Consider the following 27771-nt stretch of genomic DNA (forward strand, 5'->3'; position numbering starts at 1 on the left):
CATTTAAGAGGCAGAGATGTGCGACAGCAAAAGGTTCAAGGTCGAAGTGGAAATTTATTCCTACTGTTTGCTTTCACAGCTTGTTACTTCAGCTTTTTTTTTGTTTTGTTTTGTTTTTGTCAGACGTTTCACAACTCCCAGTGAAATTAAGGAAGCCTCCCTGATAATCCGGCCGCATAAATCGCCCTTCATTTTTAAACGAAGCGGGATTTATCATCACTAAGTCTAACATCCTGTAGCTCAGCCGCAGCAGGGCTCTTAGAGGTTTTTATTTGTGACGTTAAACCGGCCTCACTAACTATCCAAGGTTAGTTGCGACCAGATAGACAAAAAGAGTTTGCATGACGAGCTTATTCTCGTCCTAACAGCAGCAGAACATTAAATACATGACCAACATTTTATATTCGGATGCTAATCTTCAGGTTTTTATCTGGGCATCTTTTTTTAATTTCAGTGACAGTCGGCTCTTTGCACAAAAAGTAAAGAAATTTGTGTTCAGTCGATTATTTCTTTATTGTAACACCACTTCTTGGCAGTGAATCTTGCTTATTTCCCCTAAATGGAGCCACGTTTGTAAGGAAAACACATTCGTGGGTTGTGTCATGAAAAACTTGCCAAATCTCTGCTGCTGTTTGCTATGAAGCGTTGCAACAAAGAAACAAACCAAACAGGTGTCCTTACTTTCTGGGCTGCTCATTTATAAATCCAGTAATTTAACAAATTTTAAGTAGCTTGTTTGTTAGATTATTTTATCAAGAAAAACTACACAGAGGCAAACATGTTGACTTTCTGAGTTTAGATTTGTCAGAATAATAAATAAAAAGTGGATTATTCAATCAAGTATCCAGTTTAACTAGTCACTGTGACATTTAACAGCACGATAAATAGTTTAAACAGAACGTTGTTGTCCGACCAGTTACACCACCTGTAAATATTTAGCCACATTCAAATTACGAGCACACGCAATATTACTTTGACACAAGTTAGATTTTATTAGAAGTTTTGTTCAATTTGTAAAGTATCTAATCCTACAGAACAGCACAAAGTCCTTGATAAACATTAGAAATATTTTAGTAAAGACAGAAATTATAGCTTGTACTTCCTCCCGACTACACAGCAGCCAGTTAGATTTTTGAACTTTATTGGAATGCAGGTCAGGGTCATTTGGACAATCATTAATTCTAATTTTCACATCTGCACCTTTTAAAACTGATCAAAAGGCAGCTAAAGCACACACACAAAAAAACAATAATAATAATGATAATATTAATCCCCTTTTATGTCAGCAGCTTTTAAGATGCCTGTGCAGCAGAGCATGAGGAGGAAAAAACAACTTAAAAATCAACAAAGAATTAATAAAATGAGATCTGACTAGAATTATTGGCAGCATTTAGTTTTTTTTTTACTCAAAGGTGAACTCCTAAAGAGAAACACTGAAGATTTTTTTTTTGGTCGCTTAGGCTCAAAATTAAATGATCTTTACTGGAAATTCGATGCAGAAAAGGTCGTTTGTGTTGTCGTCTTTCAGTTCCCACTTAACAGTCAGGCTGATCTAGAAAAGCAGAAGAGAGTCGGTGAGAACGCTGCATCATTTCACAAGTCAGACAAACAAAAACAAAAAAAAAAAAAAACAGAAATGGAAGGGGTCGTGGAGACGATACACTTCATTTGTCATCAGCTGATTAAAAACAAAAAGACTGACAAACCACAAAATGATCGTTGGTTAAAAAATAAAATGCATTTTAACTAATGATCACAGATACTTTGACTCAACACTGACAAACAACACTTACAGTCACAGCTTTTGTTCTGTTGCCCAATGTCTTATTTTTAAACCCATAAATATACAAATTAATACCAGCGAGTGCGTTTGAGTTATATGGACTGATCTGTAGCTCCACTTACTGAGGGATACTCTGTCTTCACGGGCAGCGTGGTCACATAGTGATACATCTGCTGCTTCTGGATGGGACACTGGATTCCCGACTTGCAGCCGTCCTGCACGGGAATGGGGAACGGGATGGCAGCTCCGGCAATAATGCCGTGAACCACAGCTGTGCTCTTTGGGCTGTCCACCCCTGCAACATGAAACGTTAAAGAAGTGAGCAGGAACTCTGACGGGTACCTTCGTGTTGAGTTGCTGGTTAGAGTCTCGTTGAGGGGAAACAAACCCCACCCGACTTACCGCTGGTTAGAGTCTCGTTGAGGGGAAACAAACCCCACCCGACTTACCACTGGTGAACGTCACGTTGACAGTGGAGGAATTTCCTTTGTGAAGCTGGCACGGCTGACTGGGACATGGGACAATATTCACTTCTAATACTTTGGCGGAAACGGAACCTAAAAAACAAGTCAGATTTTATGAACATGCATGCTTACACTGCTATTAATTTAGGCTAATTTAGAGAAGGTAAATGAAACACAAAACTGATCAACGATGCACTGCAAAAAACATTTAATCATTAACTATCAGGGATAGGCATTTCTGATCAATCAGACCTGATTAACGCACAAAAAAGGCAAACATGAGTTAGAATAACTCATGTTACCTCAATAACTGTTCGAGAACGGAGACATTAATCTGATCAATAAAACGAGGTGTTTAAAAACAAACAAAAGCACAATATTCTTTAAAACAAATACTTTGTAATTGTCTCTCTACATATCTAAATAAGCGCGTGTATATGTACTCAATCAGGAAGAATTATGGGCCAAAACCGAAGATGAAAACTCACCACAGTCGATAAACTTGACTGGATCCGCACAGCTGAGTCCCATCAGACAGAGCAGAACTACGACACCGAGCCGGCTGTCCATGTTTCCGAGTGCGTGTTACTCTGAAACAAGGACAAAACCTCAATTACAAAAACAGTTTTTTAAAAACAAACACACAGAAACAACGTCTGTCAGAGAACATTAGAACACGTTTTTAAAAAACAACAACTCACTGCGGCTAACACTTTTTTTTTTACTTTACTAGCAACACAAACACGACGACTACTTTATATATACTTAAGTAGGGAAAAAAACCTTAAAATAAACAAGTACCTTCTTGAGGATTTCTTCCTACCTCTATACCGAAACAAACCCGTTTTTATTGCCTCATCGTCACGCGATTTAAGCCACTCCTTTTCTACTTCCGCATAGTATCCTTCTTCTTCTTGTTTTTTTATGGCGGGGGGCAGAAACGAAGGTTGTGCACTACCGCGACCTACTGGTATGGAAAATCAAATATATTTATGTGCTTATATGTATATAATCTTTATTATATTATATTAAACAACTTTGTTCTTCTAAAAAATGTATAATAATTTGAATACTTCTTGATTCTTTCTGTAAAATGACAAACGACAAACCAAAATAATGTTCTATTGTTTTCTCTTGTCCACAGTAATCACACTGACCTGTGTTATGTCTCTGGATTCTGAGTGTTGTCCTGTTAAGTCGTTATTAATCGTTCTTCTCTTCTATTCCTCCATCCTGCTCTCATTTCTCCCACATCTCTCTGGATTCTGTAAAACCACCTTCCATTGTTATCTTTTTCCCACTGTTTTTGCCATTTTCCTTTAATTTCTGTTTCACTGTGGTTGTTGCTTCTTACTTACTTATTGATATTGTCAAGCTGATTTGTTGCTGTTTTTGCTGCTGTCTGCTGCTTCATTCCCTCTGACCCCGATGTGTGGGATCCATAAAAATATTACTGTTAATCCCATCATTTGTATTCTGAATAATGTTTGTTGTATCTCTACTAAAATGTCTGGATTGTTCTGCAAACTGTTGTTGTGTGTTGAACTTGAATCTAAACAGATGATTGTCCATTACTGTTCTGTTCTGATTTTTGGATGATTGTAATGATGTTTTTTTGATGATTGTAATGTAATCCTACTGATGTTTTTATTATGTAAAGCACTTTGGATGCCTTGCTGCTGAAATGTGCTATACAAAATTTTTTTTACTTACTTACTGCCACCTACTGGATTATTCAGAGTTGTTCAGCTTGCTTTTCTTTCCGAGTGTAAATATAATGCCGTAAATTTGCGGTTCAAAAAACTTATTGGGAAATAAAACTTGATATAATCCAAACTACTGCTTTATGTAGTTATCCGCAATACTTTTAATCGATCGCCTCCATCTCGTCCAAGCATCAAAATGACAAAAACTAATATAATAATCCCAAAATACCCTCTAACATCAGGTTGATATTGCCAAACAACTTCATACCCATCTGACACCAAATGTTCAACTTTAAAATTTCAACTTTAATCTTATTGCTTTCACTTGTCTTCGCCATAAACCTCGCCAAATTGAGTGCTGTAATCGCAAGAGCAATACGTGAGGCATTTAAACGCACCATCACGTAAACAGGGGCGGGTTAAACTCAGATATTTCTAAATTGACAGATGTCTTAACGAATCAAATTGCCGCGTTTCCAAAATGGGCGTGTCTATTTTGAAAGACTGGCACTTTAGCCAATCAGCGCGCGATTTTGTGATTCAGTGGAAGTGAGGGGTTGAAGTTTACTGGCTTCTGTTTGGGAAAATGTCAGCAGTTATAGGAGCAAAGATAACGGCGTCCTGGTCAAAAATATTAACTGGGAGGTAATATTTACTATCCTAACATTATAAACACGATTAGGCTTTTCTTTTAACAGAATTGTTTTTGTAAATAACGCGCGTGGGTAATTTCATACCTTGTTTTGTAACGCTAGGCTAACAGGTTAGCTTAGGTGCTAACATGGTTACAAGTTCTGCTTCTCATGAGCGCTTTACCATATTTTTCTTAGGACATTTGCTCTTCAGAACAAGCGCAATGTGAGTGAACAGTTCCGCCGGCTTCCTCAAAACCTCCAACCCCTTCAGACAGCGGGGCTCCGGCGCTTCAGCAACGCGTCCGTCCAGGAGAAGCCTGGGGGGTCGACTCCTTCTGAGGACAACAAAATCCACCTGACGGAGTCATGTGTGAAGGTGAGCAGACACCCGGAAATACTGGGACTGCTGGAGCTACTCTTACTGTTACTTATTAAATAATGTCTACATAAGTCTGCCTCCGAATGAGTGGGCAAGTCATAATAAGAAAATCTAAGATATTTGAACAAAATGTGAAGCAATAGAGCAAAATCTTTAAATGACTCATTGGAATTAAGTATAAAAGGTGGGGCTCGTGCTGATGTAAAAATGATGCCCTCTTCTTTGTTGGTTAAATAATTCACTAAAACCTCTTTCTGTATAATATTAATATTGAATAATATTCATAATATTGGTGTTACAGAAACAGAAGACTCATTTAATTTGTGCTATTATCTTAAAGCTCACTATAACCATCTGGGTGTGTTTACCATCTGTCTTTTTGGAGTTTGAAACTTTTATACATTGAGGAAAACAAATTACATTTAGGACAAACCATGGAGTGCATTTTAGAGAAATTAAGCCTTTAAATAACAGGTTTCTAGTCAGTATCACATAGGATACGTTTTAGAACAGTTTGCATGTTTATAAAATATATTTTAAATGTGATGAAAGATAACATCTCATATCAGCTGATGTTTAGAAGGTTCATGAGCATTTATGATTGAATTATTTGATTCATAACAGCCTAAAAGCACTTTGAGTTGCCTTGTGCTGAAAAGTGCTATATAAATAAATGTACCTACCTACTTACCTACCTAAAAAGTGCTCTGAAACCACCGTATTATAACCATTTTGCCATAGTCTGTTGTGTAAAAGCCTCATGTGTAATGTTCAATCCATCCAGCGACTATCAGAAATCATGGCGAAAGGCGAGTACCTGAGGATACACGTGGAGGGAGGAGGCTGCTCTGGGTTCCAGTACAAGTTCTCCGTAGATCGCAACAAGAACGAGGATGACAGGTGAACTCCGTACAAATCCAGCACCCAAAGTATTGTTTTCCACTGACGGCGGTGTGTCCTTACTGCGTACTGATCTGCTCTCAGAGTGTTTGAGGATGGAGGGGTGGGGATCGTCGTGGACCAGGACAGTCTGGAGTTCGTGAAAGGAGCCACCGTGGACTTCAGTCAGGAGCTGATCCGCTCCACCTTCCAAGTGCTGAAGAACCCTCAGGCTGATCATGGCTGCTCCTGCGGAAGCTCTTTTTCTGTGAAGCTATGATCCTCATGTCAATAGTTGGATTCGTCAGTTCATGAGGTGCTTTATTACAAATTATTATCATATATTAAGAAATGCTAGTCTTATTCACCAACAAGATGCGTATAATTCTTTCCTATGTTAAAGCAACAGCATTAGGTCATTCAGGTATTAGTCTGCTTTTGATTAATAATTTTCATCCCTTCATTCAGACGTGGAAGTGACTGAAAGTGTCATAAATGTGAGAGATTAATTGCACTACACTAATGGAGATGTTAGCTTTAATAATAAAAAACAAAACACCATTAGCACACCATATTTTTGTTTGTCACTGCCACGCAAACCTCTCCAGTCCTTCTACTCTTACAGGTTTGTCATGGCAGTATGACATTTGGTCATAATGTTTCTCTTCAGGTAAACAAACAAGTTGCATTGGAGCGTTTGAAAATACTAACATATTGTCACCAAAACCCAACCTTAAGCTGCAGCTTGGACGCTTTTAATCAAACTTGATTTGACTCAAACACTGCAGCTGCTTAATTTTCTCAGTAAAACCATAAAACTGGAAAGGTTGGGTAGTTATATTATTTTGAATGTGGTTTGTTGAATTCCTTTGATTATAGTGTGGGTGTCTGTTAATGTGCCATATTTAACATGAGATGTGTGTGTTCCTACACGTTGAATTAAAAAAACGTCCTAGAAAAGCACAATGGGGGTAACGCACGCGCATGAAGGTCAAGTTAATAAATTAAACCCCAAAAAACTGGTGACCCAGAAGATTGTCAAGGCTTGAATTAACAAGCAGTAACACTGAAACTGGTGAAAAAGCATCCAGCAGATTTCTTTTGTGAGTGAAAATGTGTCGACAGATGTATTGATTAATCTGTGTGCTGCTTAAATCCATGTAGTGGCAGTAAAATCCTCAGTGTTCCCAACGATCAGCTGGACTTTGATTTGTTCCAACTAAACAAAGACTCAGCTGAAGTGTTTGAGCACTCTGTGTTTATTTCACATGTAAAATATGTAAATAATCTAAAACTGTAGCATGATTACAATATTATAAGTTATGTTGTTTCATCTGGAATTAATAAAGATAAATTAAGTTAATCTGTGCCGTCCTCAGTGTTTCATAAGCATTTTATGTGGTTAGATTATACTAAATAAACAAAAAAGCATGCCAATTAACTTAAATGTATGTTTCAGATGGTCATTAATGCAAACTAGAGAAATGGCGTTTTCTGTGATAATGCAGCGTGAATGCTGAAAGCTGCTGAAACTAAGGGAAAAGCTAAAAGCAACTGCTGCTAATGCTAATTCTGCTAAGTTTTAGTTATGCTTATATGATTACTGCTAAACCGCTAATGCTTTTAGCTACCGTTTTATGACTTTTGCCACGCAAAATGCTAACCAAAAGTCATAAAACACTAGCTAAAAGCTTTAGCCATCCAGCAGTAATCGTATTAGCAGAACTAAACTTAGCATTCACAGAAGTAGCATTTATAATCATGGTAATATTCACTTGACACGACAACTGTTAAAAACCTACTTACGGCGAGGAAACACAATATTTGTTTTGTTTTTTCCCGACATGACCCTTACGGGACTCTGTAGATTCACACTCCCAGCAGCTTTGAAGATAACTCAAATAATTACTCAAACCTTTAAAGCTCATATTTTTTATTAAAGTGGAGTTTAAGAAACACTTCACAAAAATATACAAAAAGAATATCTACAAATGATATGTACAGTGATAAAATGTAAATCAAAATATGCAGCAACATTTGTTTAGTAGTTAGTCTTAAATATAAGGAAATTGTTTTGCACTTTTTTATGTTACGATGATAAACATTCCTTTTTGCAATATACTTTATCACACGAAACATTACTGTTACTATTGAGAAAAGTCACACTGTTCATATTTATGAAAATGCAACAATTATATAGCAGCACACACAGAAAAAAGTGACCAAAAGAATCGCAACAGTGCATTGAAAGATCAATATACAGGAGTCATTTTATGTTTTTACTTTTTTCTCTTTTTTTTTTTCCTTTGAGGAATTTGGTATTGAACAGATTGTCTTCCAGTAAGCCATGCACACTCATTACCCACAAACATATCCCTTAAATATGCAAACGTCATGAGGGGAGGTCAGAGGTCAACCGGTCAACTACACAACCACGTAACTCATTAATGGAGGGGCGGGAGGGGTGGGGGCAACACAGTGACCAGGTCAGGTGTACAGTGCATAGTATGCTTTGGCATGCTGACATCCAGAACATAACAGTGGATGTTACATTCAGGAGGAAGGCCACAGGATTTTAAATCAACAGTAAAAATCGAACAAATGACCACAATGATCCAAAAAGTAAAACAAATGGTACAAAAAGAACCCTCACAGACACTTGGATTAAGGCTAATTCAGTCTGCTACATGTTTTTTCTTTTAAAATGGCATTGTCAGTAACATATTTTATAGGCTTGCCCAGAGGCAAAATGTACACAGATAAGCTCATTTTAATAAATAATTCCTCACTTAATGATATGCACATATTAGGTTCATTTGTTTGTCTAATGTAACAGATGAGAGTACCACCTGTTCTCATAAACAGGACTGAGACGGAAATGAGTTTTGCACATATGCATGCACCAAAGTTTGAGGCAGTAAGTCGAATCACCGCTTTGACTCTTCATCAAGCTGCCAGGTCTTTCCTCCTCCTCGTCATCTAGACGCATCCCTTCTCATCTTTGTGGAGTCCCGTCGGGAGACGCTCCTCTGAGGGGGGAGGGGCGGAGCTTTAATGTGGGGTGTGGACGCACCTCCACACAAAGAGGCTGGGAGGGCGACACAGAAAGTATGCGTGAATAAATGCAGCGCTCTAAAACGTCACGTGCGAAGTCTGACGCCTCAGTCGTACCTTCTGTCATCCCCTCCAGCGCTGACAACAAAATGGTCTCCGTTTGTGAAGCGAATGTTCATCAGATGAGCAGAGTGACCCATGAAGCGCTTGTGTTTGGCCTGAAAAACAGATCAGAGTCTCTTCACTCAAGCTGCAAACCAAGGACGGACACAGTTAACATTTTACGGTTATTGTGCTGAATAAGAAGCACCTGGAGAAATAGATTTTTCTGCAGAAATGTAGTATGAACGCTGAGTGACACTGATGTAATGTGTTAAAGAACGACTTGTTAAAGTTAAAACAGAACAGAAGGTGAAACCAGCAAAACAGCAGCCGAAACTAAAATGAGCAAATACACCTTTTATAAATTGGCATATCGAAATGTTCTACATGAATGTTCTTATTATAATAAGAATTAAGTTAACTAAATTAACTTGCAAATAAATAGCTAAAAGCTAAAGATTTTCAAAACTGTAGCTAAAAGGTAACAAAACGGTAGCTAAATGCCAAACTGAGCCACTCTGTAACAAAAAAAACAAAAAGTTAACAGTACCTAAAAGCTAAATTTAGCTAAACCGTAGCTAAAAATGACCAAAATGGTAGCTAAAAGCCTTAATTAGCATTAGAAGACAAAAATACAGCAAGGATGATGAAGTTAGATATTTTAAAAAGCATAAAAGTTCCAGACACTAAAAGGCAAGGGGGTTGGGCACTGGATCTTCTGTTACAGAAAGACCATCAACCTGAACTTTGAGTCAGTTACCATGGCAACTGGCTATATAGGCCTGACCTGCTGCCTCGAGGAGTTTCTCTCGGTCTCCTCCTTACTGCAGAGCCTGAATCAGCTCTCTGATACAACCCTTCATCTCCTCTTTCATGCAGCTCCTATTAAAACCTCTGGTCAGCAGATTCAAGCCTGTAATGTGGGGTTCAACCTCAGCACAGATTCGCTTTTTCACAACACAGGAAGTCTGTAAGGAGTTCTCAGTCAGTTCCCCTGCACTAAAACGCAATTCAAACCTTCCTGTAATAACCCAGGCTTGATTAAAACATATATATATATATATATATATATATATATAAGAAGACTTTTAAAAATAAATAACAAGGAAAAACATCTGTTTTTCCTTTCTGTTCATCAATAGATACAAAATTAGTAGCAGCCACTAGGGGGCGTCAAAACACAAAGTGGAATTATCATAAAAAACACACCAATCATCAACACATAAAAACAGTAAAAATAATATAAAACCATACTTACAAACTTCTCCGGACAGGGAAAGTCAAACAGCTTTACCATTCCAAAATCATCTCCTGTGACAATGTTAAGGCCCGAGTGGGACACGCAGGCACAGGTGACGTCAGCTTTATCAGCGTTACGGGACCAGATCCCTACGACTTCATCACCGAGGACACTGAGGACACAGATACAGAAGTGCTCAGATGGTTTCACGAACACTGAAAGTCTGTCTCCGTCAGGCCAGCCCATTGGGTTTCTCACCTCGTCCAGGTGGCCCAGGTGATCCTGTCAATCTGAGACTGTTCTGCGATCTGCCTCCCAGATGGCACTTCGTACACGAGTCGTTTATAAGCACCTGTGGATATCTGTTTCAAGGCAGTGAGAGTCAGAGCCCTAACGACCAGGCAGCGCGTGAAACGGGATCTGTCACTGCCGAGCTGGGAGCGAAGCCCGTACCTGGATATAGGAGCTGTCAGCAGAAAAGTCCATCTGCATGACGAAGCTGGGGATGTCTCTGCAGCAGTTGATGCGGTTCAGCTGCGGGCCGAGCGTCAGGTCGTAGAAGTCCACGGCACACTCGGTGGAGCCGACGGCCAGGTAGCGAGAATTTGGACTGAACCTGCAACAAAAGATGTGATTTTTAAAGGGCAGCATTTATTTTTTCTTACCAGAATATCTAATGTTACTGAGTGAGATTGACAAAAAAATTTAAATCAAAAAAGAAAAAAAGAAGCAGACAGACCAATCACATTCTTGTTCTCTCATCTTCCTACAGCACTCAACTTTAATCCATCATTACCTAATATCTTGTATCGGGGAGCGCCTGTCTCTCTTTTTCCCCCAGATTTTGAGCGAGACAACCAACAATATGATGAACTCTCCGTTCTTCATGCCAATGGCCACCATGTCTCCCTCAGGACTGTAGTTGATGGTGTGCGCCGGGTGGCCCAGGTTCACCTTATTCAGCATCTTCTGTTTCCCCACAAGGCAGCACAAGAACGCCATTAGGTCAGAAAATGTCCCGGTAACAAAGCGATGCAGTGAGCCGAGACTCTGACCTTTTCTGGGATGTCCCACAGACGGACCGTGCCGTCCTCTGCAGCAGAAAGGAAAACGTCCCTGGAAGGATGAGTGCCCAGACCCCATATAGGACCGTCCATGTGCCCGTTCACCAGGATGTTGCACGCTGCGTTCTTCTCCCCCACCTCGATGATCTCTGCGTTCCTGGTTCCCACAAGGATTTTACCCTGAAAGCCAGAAGCACGGCAGAACATGAGCGAGGAAGTCAGAGCAACTGGATGTTTCATTTTGTTCGACAGGAAGTTACCTTCCCTCGGCACACTGAGCGAACACAGTCTATGATCTGTCCGGTTTCTAATCGAAAGGCTCTGCAGCGTTTCAGCTCCTGGTCCCAGAGCTTCAGAGCGCCCCCTTCTTTTGACCTGTAGGAAGAACAAGCAGCTGCATTCGTTGGCTCATTAAAAAGCACACTGGATCCCACCGAATTTTGAGAAGCACTTACGGTCTTTCTTTGCCTCCTGTGACGATGAGGCCATCTCTCAGTGTGGTGTACATAGTGAACACAGGGCCCGTGTGAGCTTTGGCCACTATTCTTACCAGAATGTGTTCCTTCCATACACACACATCCCCACTTATGGTACCTGTAAATGTCAAGTTATTCTGAAAAGAAAACAAATCTGCACTAATCTAGTGGCCTAAGAGAGCAGAGCGAGCAGTGCACAAACAGTTCACAGCACATTAAAGCAGACTGTTGAGCTTTACATTTCAGCAGATTTAACACAAGAGGGGAAATGCAGCATGTACATGTAGCTTTATCAGTTAAATGAAACAAAACAAACAAAAAAAGAAGCAAAAATAGACATTTTAAACCAAAATGGTGAGATTCACTTACAGCTCCAAATGCTACAGAGAGCATGGTCTGCATCCGGGCGTCCTCCAGGGAACTCAGCACACCTTTCTTGCTGAGCAAAGCTCGACCCGCTAACGTCCAGAAACGCACGTGCTTGATGCCCACAGACACAAAATGTGTGTCTGAGTCGGGCCGAAACTCTGCCACAAAGATCCTCTGGGTGTGGCCTATCCGGCTGGCCACTTTGGCACCTAGAAATATTCAAGCAGAACACGCTTTATATCTTAGTTACAACTCCAGCAGAATACAATATAAGATGAAAAGGATTTTGCTTGAATACCCTCCTGCCACTTCCAGATGGTGACGGTGTGTTCAGGGTCCAGGCCCACAGACAGCAGGAGCCTTCCTGTGGCACTGAAGCTGACAGAGCAAACCCCTCCGGAGTGGAAACAGCGCAGCACCGACAGCGTCTGCTTGGTCATAGCGTCCCACACATGGATGGATGGAGACGTGGCTGAAGGGCAGAACAAAGAAACTGAACACATTTGTTTAAATTTAAAAAAAAAATCCAATGAAAATGTAGAAAAATGCTGTTTTCAGTGTTTAGATGTTTATGATTTCAGTCTAACACTCTGGCATGAAATGTGGCGGGTGATATGCATTCCTTCAAGGAATGCCAAGCCTTTTTCTTAACCCACATGAATGGGTTTGATCTGACAGGTTTCATGTTTAAAAATGAACAAAACCAGCCATTAGATGGCAGTAATCAAACATACTTCGCTGACTTACTTCAAGCAGTTTCTCACTAATTTTAGGAGCGTCTTACCTGACATGTCGCCAGCATCACCTGTAAAGCAATAAAGTCAGATTAATTGTCAAAACCAACACATAATATATAATCTTTTTAGAGCTGTTTGATCACCGGCGGCACACGTTTTCAGAAACGAAGCTCACTATGTAGGATGCACAACACACAAGAGGTTAAACGTCTCACAAACATACCTACTTGGCCAGTTGCCACCACGTTGGGGAATTTAGGGTGTTGATTGATTGTCAGGCACAAAATATCGTCACTGTGTTCGGTGTAGAAACTTTGGCAGGCTGTAAAAAAAAAAAGAAAAAACAAGAAAAGAAAGCCTGAGTTTCGTTTACTGAACAACATTCCACTCTGATTGTCTCAAAGGTCCTCTGTCTGCTTACAGGTCGTCAGGTTGAGGACGATGCCGACGGAGGCCGTGTGGTAGATGACGTCCGCCCCCTCGTTCAGGTAGTGCACGTTGTTGCGGCAGTCGTTGCCACGGTAACCGAACACCAGCTCCAGCACCAGGTCCTGAGGGACAGTCAGGGGAAGGCGGCGCAAGAGTCAGAAAGGTTAACTCCATGACAACTAAGACGCCCTGAGTCATTATTCAATTACAGCGTCATCGCAGCTCCCACAGGGGCTGTCTGGATAGAGAACGATAGGTCTCCTCTGAACCAGACAAGCCCTGTTCTGCTCATTTAAAAGTCCTTGTGTGTGTCCGCATTAGTTAGCTGTGTTCTGATGAGGAGAAGTTACCTCAATAGGTCTCTTCTTTTTGCCGACGTTGTTGGTCTGCAGCTTTTCTGGCTGAGGCAGCGCTCTGCTGACAGGAGGCCTGAAACAGACAGCTGGGATGAGAGAGCTGCTGGTAATAACGCAGATCATGACGATAATGATCACTGCACTGTATGTACTAATAAAACATTAATTAGGAACTATAAAAGATGCAGTCCTGCTCAAATATTTTCATTCATAGTCACTACATTGACCCAGACTTAATGTAAAAGAGAAAAAAAACACTATTATTTATCTGAAATATGCACACAATTATTATTGAATTGATAAATAAATGTGTGATGGCAGAAGACGGTTACCTCGACCCTCTTTGCGGCAGCAACAAGAGACACAAAAACAAGAATTAGAAAAGCGTTTTCCCCTTGCAGCACTCACTGCTGCCCGCCGGACACAGTTTAACCCCACACCTCAGCCGCTGAGGACATACAGTAAAACACAAGTCAGTGCCACTGAGTAACCATGACAACCCGAGTCCATTTCCATGACAACTGCTGCTCGGAAGAAGCTGCGTGGATGCTTGAATGGAAATAAACTTATCAGAAAATCAATCAGTCTGAAATACCAAAGGACAGCAAAACATTTTTAGATGTATTTTAACACTAAAGCACAAAACAGAGCTGACTTAAAGGTCTGAAATTATGAGATTTATGGAGTCTTATTATTTCTTAAATTAAAGCTCAGTTCTTCTCATCTATCTGAGTCACTGACCAGCAAAACTAATGATAATTCATTCAGAATTACTTGTGCTGATTATTGAAGTGGAGCTTCAAAAAAATCCCCCCCAAAAAATTAGGATTTAATTTGTTTTGTAAGAAATAAAACGCACTAAAAGCATTTTCACTAATTAAAGACCACAAATATATGCTATTTTTGTGAAACTGTAAAAATGGACCCACTTTTTTTTCTTCTTTGACATGTAGAACATATTTATAAATTAGTTTTCTTTTATTTGAAAGCTGCAAGGTCCCCATATGATTCAATGTACCTTGTGTTGGCCACAAATTTTCATTAGCTTTGCTTAAATTTTCACAGTTGTACTTTTTTTTGTTTTTTTGTCGACAGTTTTATCTTTGTTGCAGAATCGATTACAAAGACTTACCTGACCACCCCTTGTCTTCATGTGGAATAAAAGAGCAGGATAATCAGAGGTGGACAGCCATTAAAGGAAAGAAGAAGAGCAGAAAAGGCAGAGTTACTTCGAGGAAGTAGGAACAGGATGAGAATTTTAAAGCAGAGTAAGAAACGTTTGAAAAAAAAGTCAGGTTTTGTTTAGTGGATTTGTGTGAGCAGTTGCAAAGCTCCATAATAAGTACCTTTCGTCGATGGAGGGCTCCTTCAGCTGCAGGTGGGGCTTCACTCCCGTCATTGGTCGCATGTTGGTGGATAAGGCCTTGATGGTGTAGTTGATCTCGTTCTCCCTCGTCACGTCGCTGTCGTAACCTGCGAAAGGACAGGAGCAGCGATCTTAATGACAGGAAATCTCAAGTTATGACCATTTACAACCGAAGCATGAGCTCTTTTCTTGCCTCCGTCGTCCTCGCTTTCGACGTCCGACTCCTCGCTGTCGCACAGCTTGAATTCCCGGAGGCCCTCGGGCTCGTGGGCCCAGATCATGAGGCACATGTCACCCCCGCCCACCGTCACCAGGAGGCTGTCATCGTGGGTCCATCGCACATTGGTAACATGTGTGCTATGTGCCACGTAGCGTTTGAACTTTGCATACTTTCCCTGAAGGAGAGGAACAACATTTACATACCATTTGTGACATTAACACAAAATTAACATAATATCTGCATAAATCCCAAAACATTTCCTTTAGTTCGGAGCTGTTCTAACAGTATGACACACTTTATGATAAACGGTACCCTACCTTCACAGGATATCTAAAGAGCTTGATGTATCCTAAATCATCTCCTGTTGCTAGCACCCTCCTGTCGTTACTAAGGCAGGCAGAGGTCACCTCAGTGACCTCAGTGATCACAGGCCAAACGCCTTCAACAGACGGCCCCAGGACACAGGTCCAAGTGCTCCAGTCAATCTTCTCCACCTGAAACAAGTCAGCAAGCAAAGGCTTGTTATCGCCCACCGCCAAAAGGCCAAGGCAGAGCGGTAATGTCTTTGCCCACGCGTGTATGAGTGTGTCTGTGTGTCTGTTTGTTATAAAAATAAAATAAAATAGTTAAATTAGGACCATATCAGCTGGTCTCAGATGGTCAAATAGCCCTGTGTGATCGAGCACACAGGAGGTCAGTGTAAAGAATGTGAGGGAAAGATTAATGCCAGAGGACGACGTGTCATTCTCCACTGAGACATGACCTAACAGCATCCATCATCCCTGACACCTACTTTGTAAAACGCTCCCCTCCGCTGTGTGCCTCGCAGGGTGCCCGAATGTCTGGATGCATTAAAGCCATCACAAACACTATCCCACTTCCACTGCCCGAATTAGACCGATGCTGGTGAAAAGTGGGCCGTGTTAATGCTTCATTGCCCTTCCCTGAGTCTCGGCTGGCCCCAGGGAGGGGAATGTGGGCCGGCGGCTCAAGAACCGCGGCTGCTCCTGCGCCTTCTTTGCCTGCTTACCTCCGTAGCCGGGATGGTCTGCCTCTTGCCACGAGGTGCCTCGAAAAAGAACTGCTCTTTGGCCGCTGTGTTAACTTGGAGAAGTTTTCCTGTGAATTAAAGAGCCCAGTGGGTTTCGGTTTGGCAGCGAGTAATTAGGATTTTATCGCCTGTTCAACGAAGCAATAAAAATAACACCACTTAAGGAATCAAATTTACCTCTTTTGTCCCAATCCAGATGGGTGATGTAATTGAGGCATCCTTTGCACACTCCCACCCGTTTGCTGCTCATTACGTTGTAAATGTCCACAAAACTGTCTCCTGAGGCGACTGCAAGGTACTTCCCAGCTCCTGAGCCAACAAGAGATGATAGACTGACAGTTAGCCTCACAGGGTTGTTATACAATGAGTTTAGCCCCTATCAGCCGACACAAGAACTAGATTTTCATTTAGAAAGCATATCAATAACATATAGATTAATTTTTTTTTAAAATTGCAGCTTAAACATGACAGCAAAAAAAAGGGGTCCTTGACTTCAAGTTTTGACCACAGTTGTGGTTTTGAGTGAAGAATTAATATTTGTAATTGCTTATGTGAATTCAAAACAGAGCAGAAACGTAGACTTTAAGAAAGAGACAAACGTAACTATCTTTTTAACGACACTGAAAGCTCCTTTTCAGTACTGAGACTTTAACTTGTAGATGCGTGCTCTCAGGAACCCACGGAGAAACAGGATCCCTTGCTCTGAAGATTAACTGTCCAGACTAAACAGAGTTTAGTTTCTTGTTCTCCCTTTATCAGCCCCTCACTGTTTCTCATTCCCCTCTCGCTGCTTCTCTGTCTGGCCTTATTAAAGAAGCCTATTAATTTGGGTCAGGCCTGAAGCGAACTCTCCCCGCCTCACAGCGGGATGGAAGCATGTATACCTGCTAATATTCAGCTCAGCCTCCTCTACATGCTGCAAACCCAGTTGCTTTGAAGAGATTAAAGAAGCCCATTTACGTCACAGAGGCGTTTTTCAACTGGTAAAGAGTTGCGTAGGTGAACCACAGACCTGGAGAGAATCGGATATCGGAGATGATGTCCTTGCGGTGGTGGAAGGACACCAGGTCCTCCAGGGTGTCTGCGTTCACGATGAGAAAACTGCCGTCATTCAGCCCCACCGCTAAGGCTTTCCCATCCGGGGAGAAGCAGCAGCAGCGGCCGCCTGTGGAGGACACGATGTCTGCTAAGGCCCTGGAAACCATCTTGCCAGAAAACACACACTCATCCTTTTGTGTTTCAACTGTGACGAACCTTTCCTGAGTTTGCGTACAGCCAGCATGCAGTGGCTGGGTGAGAGGTCCCATATGCGCAGGGTTTTGTCATCGCTGACGGTGGCACAGAGAGGGAGATGAGGATGAGTGGCCAGGCCCCACACTTCGCCCTCCATATGACCCTGCAGACACATTCATGAGCATAAATATTTAATTCGCAGTTGCTAAAGTCAACCGAAAAGAGGTGATGAAGAAAAACAGGGTGCTAAAAGGTTAAACGGCAGCTGCAGTAACCTGTAGCAAACACCCAATTATGCATCCTCTCATAACCTTTTACTTACCGTGCTGTCTTTACTATTAATAGGGTTCAATTTTCAACTTGTGCAAAGTGTACAGATGGAGTGTTTCTCCTTAGTCAGCTATAGACCCATTCTTAGAACAGCCTTTTGGTTCTTGTCCCTTATAAATTGATCAATTGCATCTAAAAGGCAATCAATCACTTTCGTTGTGTCTGCCCACAGTTAAGGGAGCTGGAAGAAACTCCAGGAGCACTTACCTAAATTAATAATTTCTTTGTTGATTAGTAGTAATTCCTCAACATTTAAGAACACCATCTCTGTGCATCTGAGCTCATTTGCACACGTTATAGCCCGTTAGTGATACAAGCACGCATCGATAACCTCTGACTGACCTACAAAGCAGTCAGTTTAAATATTTCTCACATCTTGATAGCATATTGTGAGGTTATAGATCAGATGGCTTTCATTTATTCACTCATATTTATTTATTCATTTATTCACCACACTAAAAAAAAAGGTTCTTTGGTTAAGCAACACACAGCAAGGGCATTCAAAGCCTGATGTAATCTTCAGTAACATGCCTCTTATATATTAATACACACACACACCACCAAAGAAAGAGGGTTCACACAGGCTCCTGCAAGTGTCAAATTCAGCGCAAATTCAGCTCCCAAACCTGGAAGACTTTCACACCTGCTACTGCTGTCAAATTAAAGCCTCTTCCTGCAGCTCATCCCGCTCAGAGAGAAACAAGCACCATTGTAAGAACTCTGTCTGACAAGTGACGCAGTCGCTGAGCCTGATGTGATGTGTTATTAGATGTGACACGTGTTTTCTTCCTCCCACCTGGACGAGGAGAGTGATGGGGCCGCTCTTGTCCACCTCCAAGATTTCGCCGTTCTTCGTGCCCACGAGGATGTGGCCGTGGCCGAGGGAAATGGCACGTATGGACGGATTGTCCTCTAACAGCAGCCCTGCAGATTTGACGAGTTACAGAATTATAATTTGAGCTAAAAGCACTGAATGTTTTAAATGGCTTTACATTAAACTCGGTGTATTATGTAAATGGAACACGCGAACGTGACCTTTTTACCTTTAGAGCCAGGAGCTAGGACTGCTCTTTTGATAGCGTAGGTCTTGAGGCATCTCTCGAAGGTGTCATCCCAAAGAGCGACGATACCATCCTTTCCACCCGTCACAAATCCCTGCAGGGGGAGAAATGTCACATTTTAAGCTGTAATTGTGCCAGTCTGTTTGCACATGCCACTGTCAGAGTAAATGTAATACCCTACTTCTGCTAAATATAGAAAGCCAATCTGAAAAGCATACAGACTGATCCTAATAGAATCAAGTCTGAGTCACGCATTACTATTAAAGTAACTGGTTAAAAACCCTTAAGGACTAATTATAAACATAGCACAAAACAAAAGGAAATTTGTTGGTCAGTTTTTTCTTTGTTGCAACAATGCTTCTTGGCAATAAATCTTATGTTATTGGAAAGCCTGTTTATTTCCACTTAAATGGCGCCACATCTGTAAGGAAAACACATTTATAAGTTGAATCTGTGGGTTTCGCCCATGAAAAAAACGCCAAATCTTCTGTGCCAATGCCAAACAGCTTATTCTGCTGCTGACTCATGTTTTGAGCCTCTGGTACTGCAGGTGATGACAGTCAGGTGCGTGATTGGCACCTGATTGTCATCACCTGTGAGCTACCAGTTGTAATCCCATATCTCCACAATCTGGGACTGAACTCTATCCTCCATGATGACAACACCTCCGCAGAGCGGGGTTTATCAAAGACTACCTCTTGAAGTTTGGGGCTGGAGAGGATGAAATGGCCCGCCTACAGTCCTGACCAAAGCCCCACTAAACACCTGTGGGTGTGCTGTTCGTTCCAGAGTGACCAACATAACCACATTAGTCGATTTGCGACAAATACCGGCTGAAGAATAAGATGTTATCCCACATCTGTGCGTGACCGAGCTGGTAAGGACTAGGTGCCAAACTGTGGTGCCTGTGTATGGTTCTTCCACATGCTACTGAGGCCCCTGTTTGTTAAATGAATACATTTTTAAAATGTCCAATATGTCTTGTTTCTCCGGGCTTCAATTATCCAATCCATTAAATGACACCAAACAAGAGTCAGTAGCAGAACAAGCTGTTTAGCGCTGGCACAGAAGATTTGACAAGATTTTTTTTTTTTATGTGCACAACCCACATACTCAACTCTGCCGCTCAACCCACAAATGCATTTTTCCTGACAAATGTGTCACCATTTATGGGAAAATAAACAGGCTTTCCAACAGTATAACGTTTATTGCCAAGGAGCATTGTTGCAACAAAAAAAGATCAACTAAAAATAAATTTCCTTACTTTTTGTGCTAAGTATATTTGTATTTAAATGTAAAAATACTTCCTCTGGCTCTGTGGCGTACTTTTTCAAGAGCGTGCATGCTGAAAACAGGGCCGTCATGAGCTTTGACAGTCTTCATCAGGAACATGTCTCTCCAGATGCAAATATCCCCCGTGCAGGTGCCTGAAAACACCATCTCCTCTGACCAGCCGTACACGGCACACATCATCGTCTCAGTCTTCCCCATGTTCCCCTTGCGTCCAATTAGACCACCGCCTGAAAGAGCAGCAGACAACTGAGACGTGTCATCTCTAAACCAGAGTTTTGCTTGTTAGAGTCTAAGTCAGCAAGCAGAGAAGCAGAAGCCTCACCAGCTTTATGCCAAAACTTCATGTGTTTCACACCAGCAGTGATGAGCTTGTCAGGCAGGTAGGGGTTTGTTTTGACAACAAATATCTTGTCTTTGCTTCCTCTGGAAAACAAGCCAAACATCACAGCATACAGACTATAATAAACATGAAAACAGTACATTTTTATGTCCTACAATATATAGTCAATTTTTTTTCTATTATGTTACACTTTCTTATGTTAACTTTGGCTTGTTTTGTCTCCATCTGAGCCATTTATTCCTATATCTCTACATTTCATTATATTCCCACTCATCAGGCTTTTGAAGAAATTCATAATTCAGGTCTGGTAAATGAATCCAGCTGCATCAAGTGTACAATCCTGGTGAGTGTATCCTATATCTGGTAGCATGTATTGTTTAGATCCAGTGTAAACAATACATGCAAGCGTGTTTCACACATTTAGTGGGACAGGAAGTCAGTGCGTCACAGACTTTCTGATCTCCAGATTTGTTTAAACTCTCACCTTGCAAATTCTAATTATTTCAGTTACTTGTAGTTGCAATCTGTTTAGAAAAGGACCCATTTTTACCTAACGTGTTTCCTTATAAAAATAAAATCTGGCATGTCAAGGAGCTCAGATTTATCCTTCAGGTAACTTAAAGTTATGCTCTTTAAATATGGATTTACACCCAAAGCCCTGGGGCAAACTCCTTCTGTAACCATCCTGACACAGGAAGAGGTCTGGTATTGCCGAAGAGCAACCTTGTTATAGAAAGCAATTCCCTTTTATTTTTACATCTCGTTTTAATTAGCTTTCAACAGAAAAGCTGCTCCAATTTAGTTCTCATCTACAAATGTCCATATTTAAACGGCAGAATTAATAGGGAGGTTTGTCAAAGCTGCACAGATGTGGGGGCGGCAGCTGCTGCGTGCTGCAAGGCCGGCCCGCAGTGTCAACATTGTAATATAACTACATTATACCAACCGCATGGCGGACAGCTTCTCCCCCTTCCTCCAGTCCCACAGCACAATGGTGTGATTGTCATCCAGGCCGACCGAGGCCAGCCGCTTGCCATCCGCTGTGCAGGGAAAAAAATCATTAAGCACAGCAAAGAGAAAGCCAGTCAGGGAAGTTTGGCCCTTATTAGCGACATAAAAGCATCCAAGTCGGTTTGATCTGCGGCAGCTGATTCAGTGACTTTGACACAAAGATCAGCGCCGTGCCTCCATCTGGCTATAATTAACGACAGTGAGACGGGCTTCACCTTGATGCTGTCAAACCACCGTGACTTCAGGACAGCAGAAATAGACTTTCAGGATTAGTCAGTTGTTTAGCAAACCTATTTAATTCTTCTATGTCTGATGTGAGTTTTTATAGCTTTTAAAAGCCGCATGTTTGAGGATATTTTCTGTCTTGAGCAGTTTACAAACTGCACCCTGAAAAGAGAAAAACGGAGGATGTTACCTGAAAAGTCCAGAGCGCACACCCCAAGCTGGTGGAACCCCTTCAACACGGACATGGGTTTTAACGTTTCTGTATCCCATATGTGGACTGGGGAGTCTCTGCCAACCTGGATGGGCAAAACATAGATAAAAGTTAAAGGACGAGCCGGTAAGAGTTTTAAACTAAGATCATGCTATGTATCTGTAAAATTGCCTGAACTGTAGCCCTTTTTGTGTTTTCTAAAGTTAGTTGGTTGTGACAGCCATCATCACAAACACATGAAGAGACATTTTTAGACATTTTGCCTTTCAGCTATAATGAAACGACACAAAAGCTCAACTAAAGCATTTTTCTGACACCATAAACCTCAGATTTTGGCAGCTACCTGGCCTGTTGCTACATAATCCTTCAGTGGATGGATAGCCAGACAGAGGATGTCATCATCGTGACCCATGTAGAATCGCTGAGTATTTTGTTGTCTGTTGTACACAACCCCCACAGCAGCTACATGGTAGACAATCTCCCCTGTTTGGGTGTAGAACAGGTTGCTTCTGCAGTCGTAGCCCCTGTAGCTGCAAAGGAAATGAAATAAAAATGCAATGTTTAAAATGAATACACTACTGGCATGGCTTGAAATTGAAAAACAAAATCTTTTTAATCATACCCATGAATGAAGTGCAGCTTAATACCATTCCCTGGTGCTCGGTCTTTCTTTTTCATGGCTGTGGCTCGATGTTTCTCTTTGCACTGCTCTTTGAGCTGAGGTAGATCTTCTTTGTAAACCTGCGAAAGCACATTTCATTGCTTACTAAAGAAAAAACACACGTGAGCTCCCAGATTCTGCGTTCGATTCCGTCGCAAACCTGCCGCCGATACGTTAGCTGTGTCTCCTGCTCGATTTCCGAGTCCATCTCGGGCACGTCTGACTGATCCGAGTCTGATTCTTCGCTGTTAGAGTCTGCCAAGGTCTCTGCATGCACACAGAAACAAGGTTACATCACAGCACCCCTGCCTCGTAATCAGACAAACACTCCTGCGTGTGCACAGTTAGAAAACCGCGGTGTCCAGTCACAGTGGGAGTGAGGATCGGAATAATACCATGACATCTCCTGTTTATTAGGCTGCCAGGCCTCACAGTGACAACAGTCAAGACAAGAGCACAGAAATGCTGAAGCAGCACAGTAATGCCGTGCCAAGACGAGGCAATAAGCAGAGCTAGCAGCTTAGGGCGACGACTCACAGGGTCCATTAGGAAAATTAAAAGGAAGGGCGGTTAGCATGTGGTGTAATTTCTTAAAGCGCAGCTGCGCTCTGTTTCTAGAAAAACATGACTTGAGAACAACAATTCAATTATACTTTTTTTCGAGCTTCATTCGCTTTTACTGGATTTGTCTTAATTAAAGTGATGGCTTTTCCTTTGCAGCACTTTATGGAAACGATAGTTTGTTTAAACAGTAGGAGGGCGGAGAAATCTGGCTCTGTCTAGATCAAGAACGTGTTACGTAACAGGGCACGGAGGTCAGAAAAGCTCTTATAGGTAATAAAAATGTAATCATACTTTCTGTTTTTTTGTTGAAATGGTTCCTGTCAAGTTTATCCTGATGATTCGGAAGAAAAAAGGCTTTAATATCACGAAAAATATTATTTCTGGAATAAATGAAGACACAAAGTTGAAATTGATCTTTTTTTTTCTCAAATGTTAATTTGCCAAATTTAATGACCCACTTGTCTCACATTGTAGTAAATGAAACAAATATTAAAATATTACATCATACTGTGAAGCGATTTAGTACACAAATGACAAAATAAGCAGAGTGTATTAAAACACCATAATTAAGCCTTCAATCTTTTTAAATTAAAAAAAAACTCACAAAAAATTCAGTTTTCAAAAGCTGATTTGTTTGAAAAAAATAAATAAGTGGCTTAAATGGCAAAAAGTTGCAGAAGCAATAAGAAATCTTGGCATTCTTGATAAATTGTTATATTTCAGTCACAGTTAAAGCAGGAAATGCTGATTGAATTCCTTTTTACTTAAGAGAAAATTAAGAGTTTCAGGGTGCTAACTGCACGTTATTTCTTCAAAGTAAAGATGTTCTGTTACGAGAAGTAATAAGAAGTCAAAAATGAAAGCTTACATTATTAGCGTGAATTAAATGAATGTGACATATAATCATTGTTGCACTGATAATAAAGCAATTAACACATTTGGGTGTGCAACAAATGAGAAATGTAATTTTTTGATGACTTTTGCTGAACACAATCTTTCACTAATTTGAGCAGAAATCAAAACTCCCAATTACTGTGGCTTAATTTGATATTGGATTTTGTTAAGTAATACCAGCGAGGTGAGGCAACGTTACAGTTTAACTCTGCAATGTGGCTAAAAGCATCGATCAGAAGTAAGTGCAGGAAAGTGATCTCACCTTGTGGCGCTATATGAAGAGCCTCTTTGGACTTTCTCTCAGGAATAAACTTCCACTGGAACACCGAGTGATCCGCACCGCCGATAGTTATGACCCACTGATAATCATGTGACCATCTAACGTTAGTGATGTGAGCCGAGTGGCCTAAATACTTTTTAAATTTTGCGCCTGAAATCAAAAAGGAAAAGATCAGCTAAACAGTGCATTTAATAAAAAATGTCAGTGCTTAGTTTTTGTTTAAAAATGTTACTTTTTTACCCTTTCTTATGCACGGATATCGCATCAGTTTGACCAATCCATAGTCATCAGCGGTCACTAAGACTTGATTGTTAAAGTTGGCGTCCACAGAGTTGATGTCGTTGATATCCGAGTATTTGGGCCAGATGCCATTAACCTCGGGGCCCAACACACACGTCCACGAAGCCCACTGCACCAGCTTCAGCTCCTCCTTGTTGGTCACCTCCTTTCCACCTCAACAAAAGACACACAGTTTACCTCACAAGGCCTCTCTTTTTAATTTCCAACCCAAGGAGCTGCAGCTAGCAGAGCAGCGCTTACTTGGCATCCTGTAGAAGAGGCGTCTGCCGCTGCCGTCGTTGGTCTGAAGGTGTTTGCTGTCCGTGGACCAGTCCATGTGTGTGATGAAGCTGTTGGAGCCGATGCACTCGCCCACTTTCTTGTACCTCTGCACCACGCCGTAGATGTCCACTGAGTTTTCATTGGAGCCAACAGCCAAATGGGCCCCATCAGGGGAGTACTTGAGCTCGTGAATGGCCTCTTTCCTGTCCTTTATGTGGACCACCTCCGTCATATCCCTGGAGCGAGGCAAAAAAATTGATTAAACTGATGACAAATAACAGGGACCTTTATTTCACCGGGCATTTACTTAGGATCACCATTTTTATTTGCTTTGAGATTGCACAACCCACCTGACTCTCAGAACGGTGAACGAGCCATCCTTCATTCCCAGCGCCAGATGAATACCATCAGTGCTCACAGCTGCACAGCGGATCGGCTCCTCCATGTTGCAGCGAGCTATCAGTGCATGATCTATAAGGCTCCAAATCCTGCAGAAGCAGAGAAAACAAGAAGCGGTTATGGAATTACAGAGCCAGACTGCTGCAAAACTGTCAGCAGGGGCAATAAAAGGGGCAATATTGGTTCTGGTTTCTCACACTTTATTTCAGCATATTATTGTGTGAATGCTGATTCTGCACTTAGATTTATTGTTTTCTTGTCTTTTATTTTTCCGTACATTTCTTTAAATCCAAATACGTCTGCATACTTTGTGTTATTTTAGCTATTCATATATCAAAACGTTCAGCTCATTCAGGAGATGCGTGCTTTTAGATTTTGTAACTTTTATAATTTTCTAAATATTGAACTTTATGCACAAATATTTTCCTCACTGAAATCTCTTCAGTCATTATGCTGCATTTAGCTACTGTTCTGCTACTATTAGCTGTTTAAATAGCATTAGTAAATAAGTTCTAGAAGACCAAGTTTTGTTTTATTTTTAATTGTACAGCTGAGGTATTAAAACATGCGCTGTGAGTACTGCTCGTCCTGAAGCCGAAGCCTTACCTGACTGAGCGGTCGTCACTTCCTGTCATGGCCAGAGGTTTAGTGGGATGCACAGCCAGCGCCCACAGCTCGCCCTCACAGTGACCCTGCATGATAAGGAAGGGCTTGTTGCGGTCGTGAACCACCACCTCGAAGATCTCGCTGTCCTGCGTGCCCACCAGGATGTGATCTCCCCGCCAGCACACGCTGCGCACCGACAGCCCTAACCAAATCACACACAACACACTGCAGATCAGACAAAATCACAACAAACACTTGCTGCTTTTATCGTCATAAGATACATAACAAGGATAATAGAGACATGAAGTGATAACAGCCATCTTTAGGCTAGGACAGAGATTTGTACAGAACAATGGCACGTTTTCAAGCCAATTGGCAACAGAATCTGTGTAATACAGCAAGAGTAAGATGCAAAATGCATGTGCTATTTACATACAGCGCTGTGCAAAAGTCTTAGCCATTTTGGATGTTTGGATTCTTCGATATCGTGGGATAAATTCAACAGTAAATTTAGAAGAACCTCAAACATTCAGTCAGAACTTTCTACAGTCACAAAAAGAACATGAAGTCTTGCAACGGATTTCTGATTTCAGCATCATGAAATCAGTGCATGAAGAGACGAGAGACGGTGATACAGACTGAATACACAGAAGAAATATAGAAAGTTCTTAATGATGCAACCCACCTGCTAAATGGCTTCAAATGTACACCTAAAGAGCTGCTGTGCTAAATGTTTATTTTATTTCCCCCTGCTCCGTTCACTTAAATGAAACTAGATAAAAATAAAGCTTTTCGTTCACCTTTTGCACAAGACTGTAGATGAAGACAACATCTGCATATGGTGCAAAACTGCAACAGAGCTTGGACTTACTAACAACAAGAGGAAGAGCAGAACAATGTGTGGACTGCTACAAACAGACTGAAATGGCTGATAACCTCCGCCCGCAATCACATTACCCACCTCGGCTATTTTCACCCCTAGCTACTGTTAGATCCAAGATTACAAGTAAAGAAGATGAGAGAAACAGAAAACAAGAAGGAAAATGTTAGTAAACTGAACAGAAAGGGTAGAAAGAATGACTTTTTTTTCATCCAGTAGTGATTGTTTGCAATAGATTTATGAGATTCTTGCAGAAACTCAGGAGAACACAGTTTGACTTGCAGCTTCTCTGTGCCCCCCATTAAAAGAAAAAGAAAGCAGTTTGACATCACCTTTATATCCTTGGTCTGTTTCCCTGAGATCGATGACAGTAATTGGTTTGAAGTTGAGATCCCACAGCCGAACGCAGCCGTCCCGTCCCCCAGTAGCGAAGCCCTCCTCACAGGCATTCATGCTGAAAATCCCTGACTGGGGAAAAAAAAAAAAAAAAAAATGACAGGCCGTCAGTGAAGATCTGCACAGTAAATGAGCAACGACAGAAGCAGTCCCAGCTACAACCCGCAGAGTGCTGCTGCTCAGCCAACCATTTGTTAAACAAGGCTTTAAACAATTACAAACCTGCTACTGGGGCCTCAAGATAAGAACAAATTAAAGAGAGTTTTTTTTTTAAATTTATTATTATTGTGAGAGAAAACGCTTTAATGATTTGTCTTACAAATGCAGTACACATAAAGAGGCCCCTTGTTAAAGCCCCAGTGTGGCATGTGGAGAAACAAAAATCAGGAATGAAAATGTACTATAGCTATTATCCCCTCCCCCATTTGCCTACCCCCTCACCCAGCTGTTGATCCCATAGATATCATTTAATCCTGTGGAGCAAAGAGCTGATCCTTCTCTACTGAGCAGAATCAA

The 27771-nt window shown here is 41.3% G+C and overlaps 3 protein-coding genes across 9 annotated transcripts in view; 1 reads left to right on the forward strand and 2 right to left on the reverse strand.

Annotated features, from left to right (window-relative positions):
• Nucleotides 1-968: 968 nt before the first annotated feature.
• LOC108233286 (NPC intracellular cholesterol transporter 2) lies at nt 969-3157 on the reverse strand. Of its 2 annotated transcripts, none has more exons than XM_017411660.3 (5): nt 3049-3157; nt 2736-2837; nt 2233-2340; nt 1906-2078; nt 969-1552 (listed from the first exon to the last, which is right to left on the reverse strand). In XM_017411660.3, exons 2-5 carry the CDS (start codon nt 2815-2817, stop codon nt 1469-1471), a joined length of 447 nt encoding a protein of 148 aa, XP_017267149.1. In that variant the 5' UTR covers nt 2818-2837; nt 3049-3157; the 3' UTR covers nt 969-1468. The 2 variants fall into 2 exon arrangements, with proteins under 2 accessions (XP_017267149.1, XP_024860338.1); XM_025004570.1 differs by having other exon boundaries at nt 3071-3089.
• Nucleotides 3158-4479: 1322 nt separating this feature from the next.
• On the forward strand, nt 4480-7209 carry isca2 (iron-sulfur cluster assembly 2). Its single transcript, XM_017411634.3, has 4 exons — nt 4480-4598; nt 4784-4964; nt 5752-5867; nt 5952-7209. The coding sequence occupies exons 1-4, from the start codon at nt 4540-4542 to the stop codon at nt 6124-6126; spliced, it is 531 nt and encodes a 176-aa protein (XP_017267123.1). The 5' UTR covers nt 4480-4539; the 3' UTR covers nt 6127-7209.
• Nucleotides 7210-7762: 553 nt separating this feature from the next.
• Nucleotides 7763-27771, reverse strand: part of eml5 (EMAP like 5) — a 31997-nt gene continuing 11988 nt past the window's right edge. For 2 of the 6 annotated variants that reach the window (XM_017415717.2, XM_017415734.2), the window contains exons 7-46: nt 27192-27327; nt 26941-26964; nt 25980-26181; nt 25325-25462; nt 24954-25210; nt 24654-24866; nt 24396-24563; nt 22836-22942; nt 22637-22755; nt 22358-22544; nt 21994-22099; nt 21514-21607; nt 20550-20650; nt 20261-20454; nt 18917-19028; nt 18670-18797; nt 17565-17706; nt 17323-17475; nt 16488-16619; nt 16290-16378; nt 15577-15753; nt 15233-15434; nt 15020-15146; nt 14806-14820; nt 14006-14014; nt 13668-13746; nt 13310-13439; nt 13112-13210; nt 12936-12956; nt 12450-12623; nt 12152-12360; nt 11762-11919; nt 11567-11681; nt 11298-11486; nt 11039-11211; nt 10696-10858; nt 10501-10604; nt 10261-10414; nt 9018-9118; nt 8898-8934 (exon numbers count right to left, since the gene is read on the reverse strand). In XM_017415717.2, the coding sequence (XP_017271206.1) occupies nt 8898-8934; nt 9018-9118; nt 10261-10414; nt 10501-10604; nt 10696-10858; nt 11039-11211; nt 11298-11486; nt 11567-11681; nt 11762-11919; nt 12152-12360; nt 12450-12623; nt 12936-12956; nt 13112-13210; nt 13310-13439; nt 13668-13746; nt 14006-14014; nt 14806-14820; nt 15020-15146; nt 15233-15434; nt 15577-15753; nt 16290-16378; nt 16488-16619; nt 17323-17475; nt 17565-17706; nt 18670-18797; nt 18917-19028; nt 20261-20454; nt 20550-20650; nt 21514-21607; nt 21994-22099; nt 22358-22544; nt 22637-22755; nt 22836-22942; nt 24396-24563; nt 24654-24866; nt 24954-25210; nt 25325-25462; nt 25980-26181; nt 26941-26964; nt 27192-27327 (5238 nt within the window). Of the gene's footprint in view, nt 8935-9017; nt 9119-10260; nt 10415-10500; nt 10605-10695; nt 10859-11038; nt 11212-11297; nt 11487-11566; nt 11682-11760; nt 11920-12151; nt 12361-12449; nt 12624-12935; nt 12957-13111; nt 13211-13309; nt 13440-13667; nt 13747-14005; nt 14015-14805; nt 14821-15019; nt 15147-15232; nt 15435-15576; nt 15754-16289; nt 16379-16487; nt 16620-17322; nt 17476-17564; nt 17707-18669; nt 18798-18916; nt 19029-20260; nt 20455-20549; nt 20651-21513; nt 21608-21993; nt 22100-22357; nt 22545-22636; nt 22756-22835; nt 22943-24395; nt 24564-24653; nt 24867-24953; nt 25211-25324; nt 25463-25979; nt 26182-26940; nt 26965-27191; nt 27328-27771 lie in introns of those variants that run through there. The other 4 variants (XM_017415742.2, XM_017415725.1, XM_017415750.2 and 1 more) reach the window with 4 other exon arrangements.

Source organism: Kryptolebias marmoratus, linkage group LG10 (assembly GCF_001649575.2).
Source record: "Kryptolebias marmoratus isolate JLee-2015 linkage group LG10, ASM164957v2, whole genome shotgun sequence".
NCBI classification, from domain to species: domain Eukaryota; kingdom Metazoa; phylum Chordata; class Actinopteri; order Cyprinodontiformes; family Rivulidae; genus Kryptolebias; species Kryptolebias marmoratus.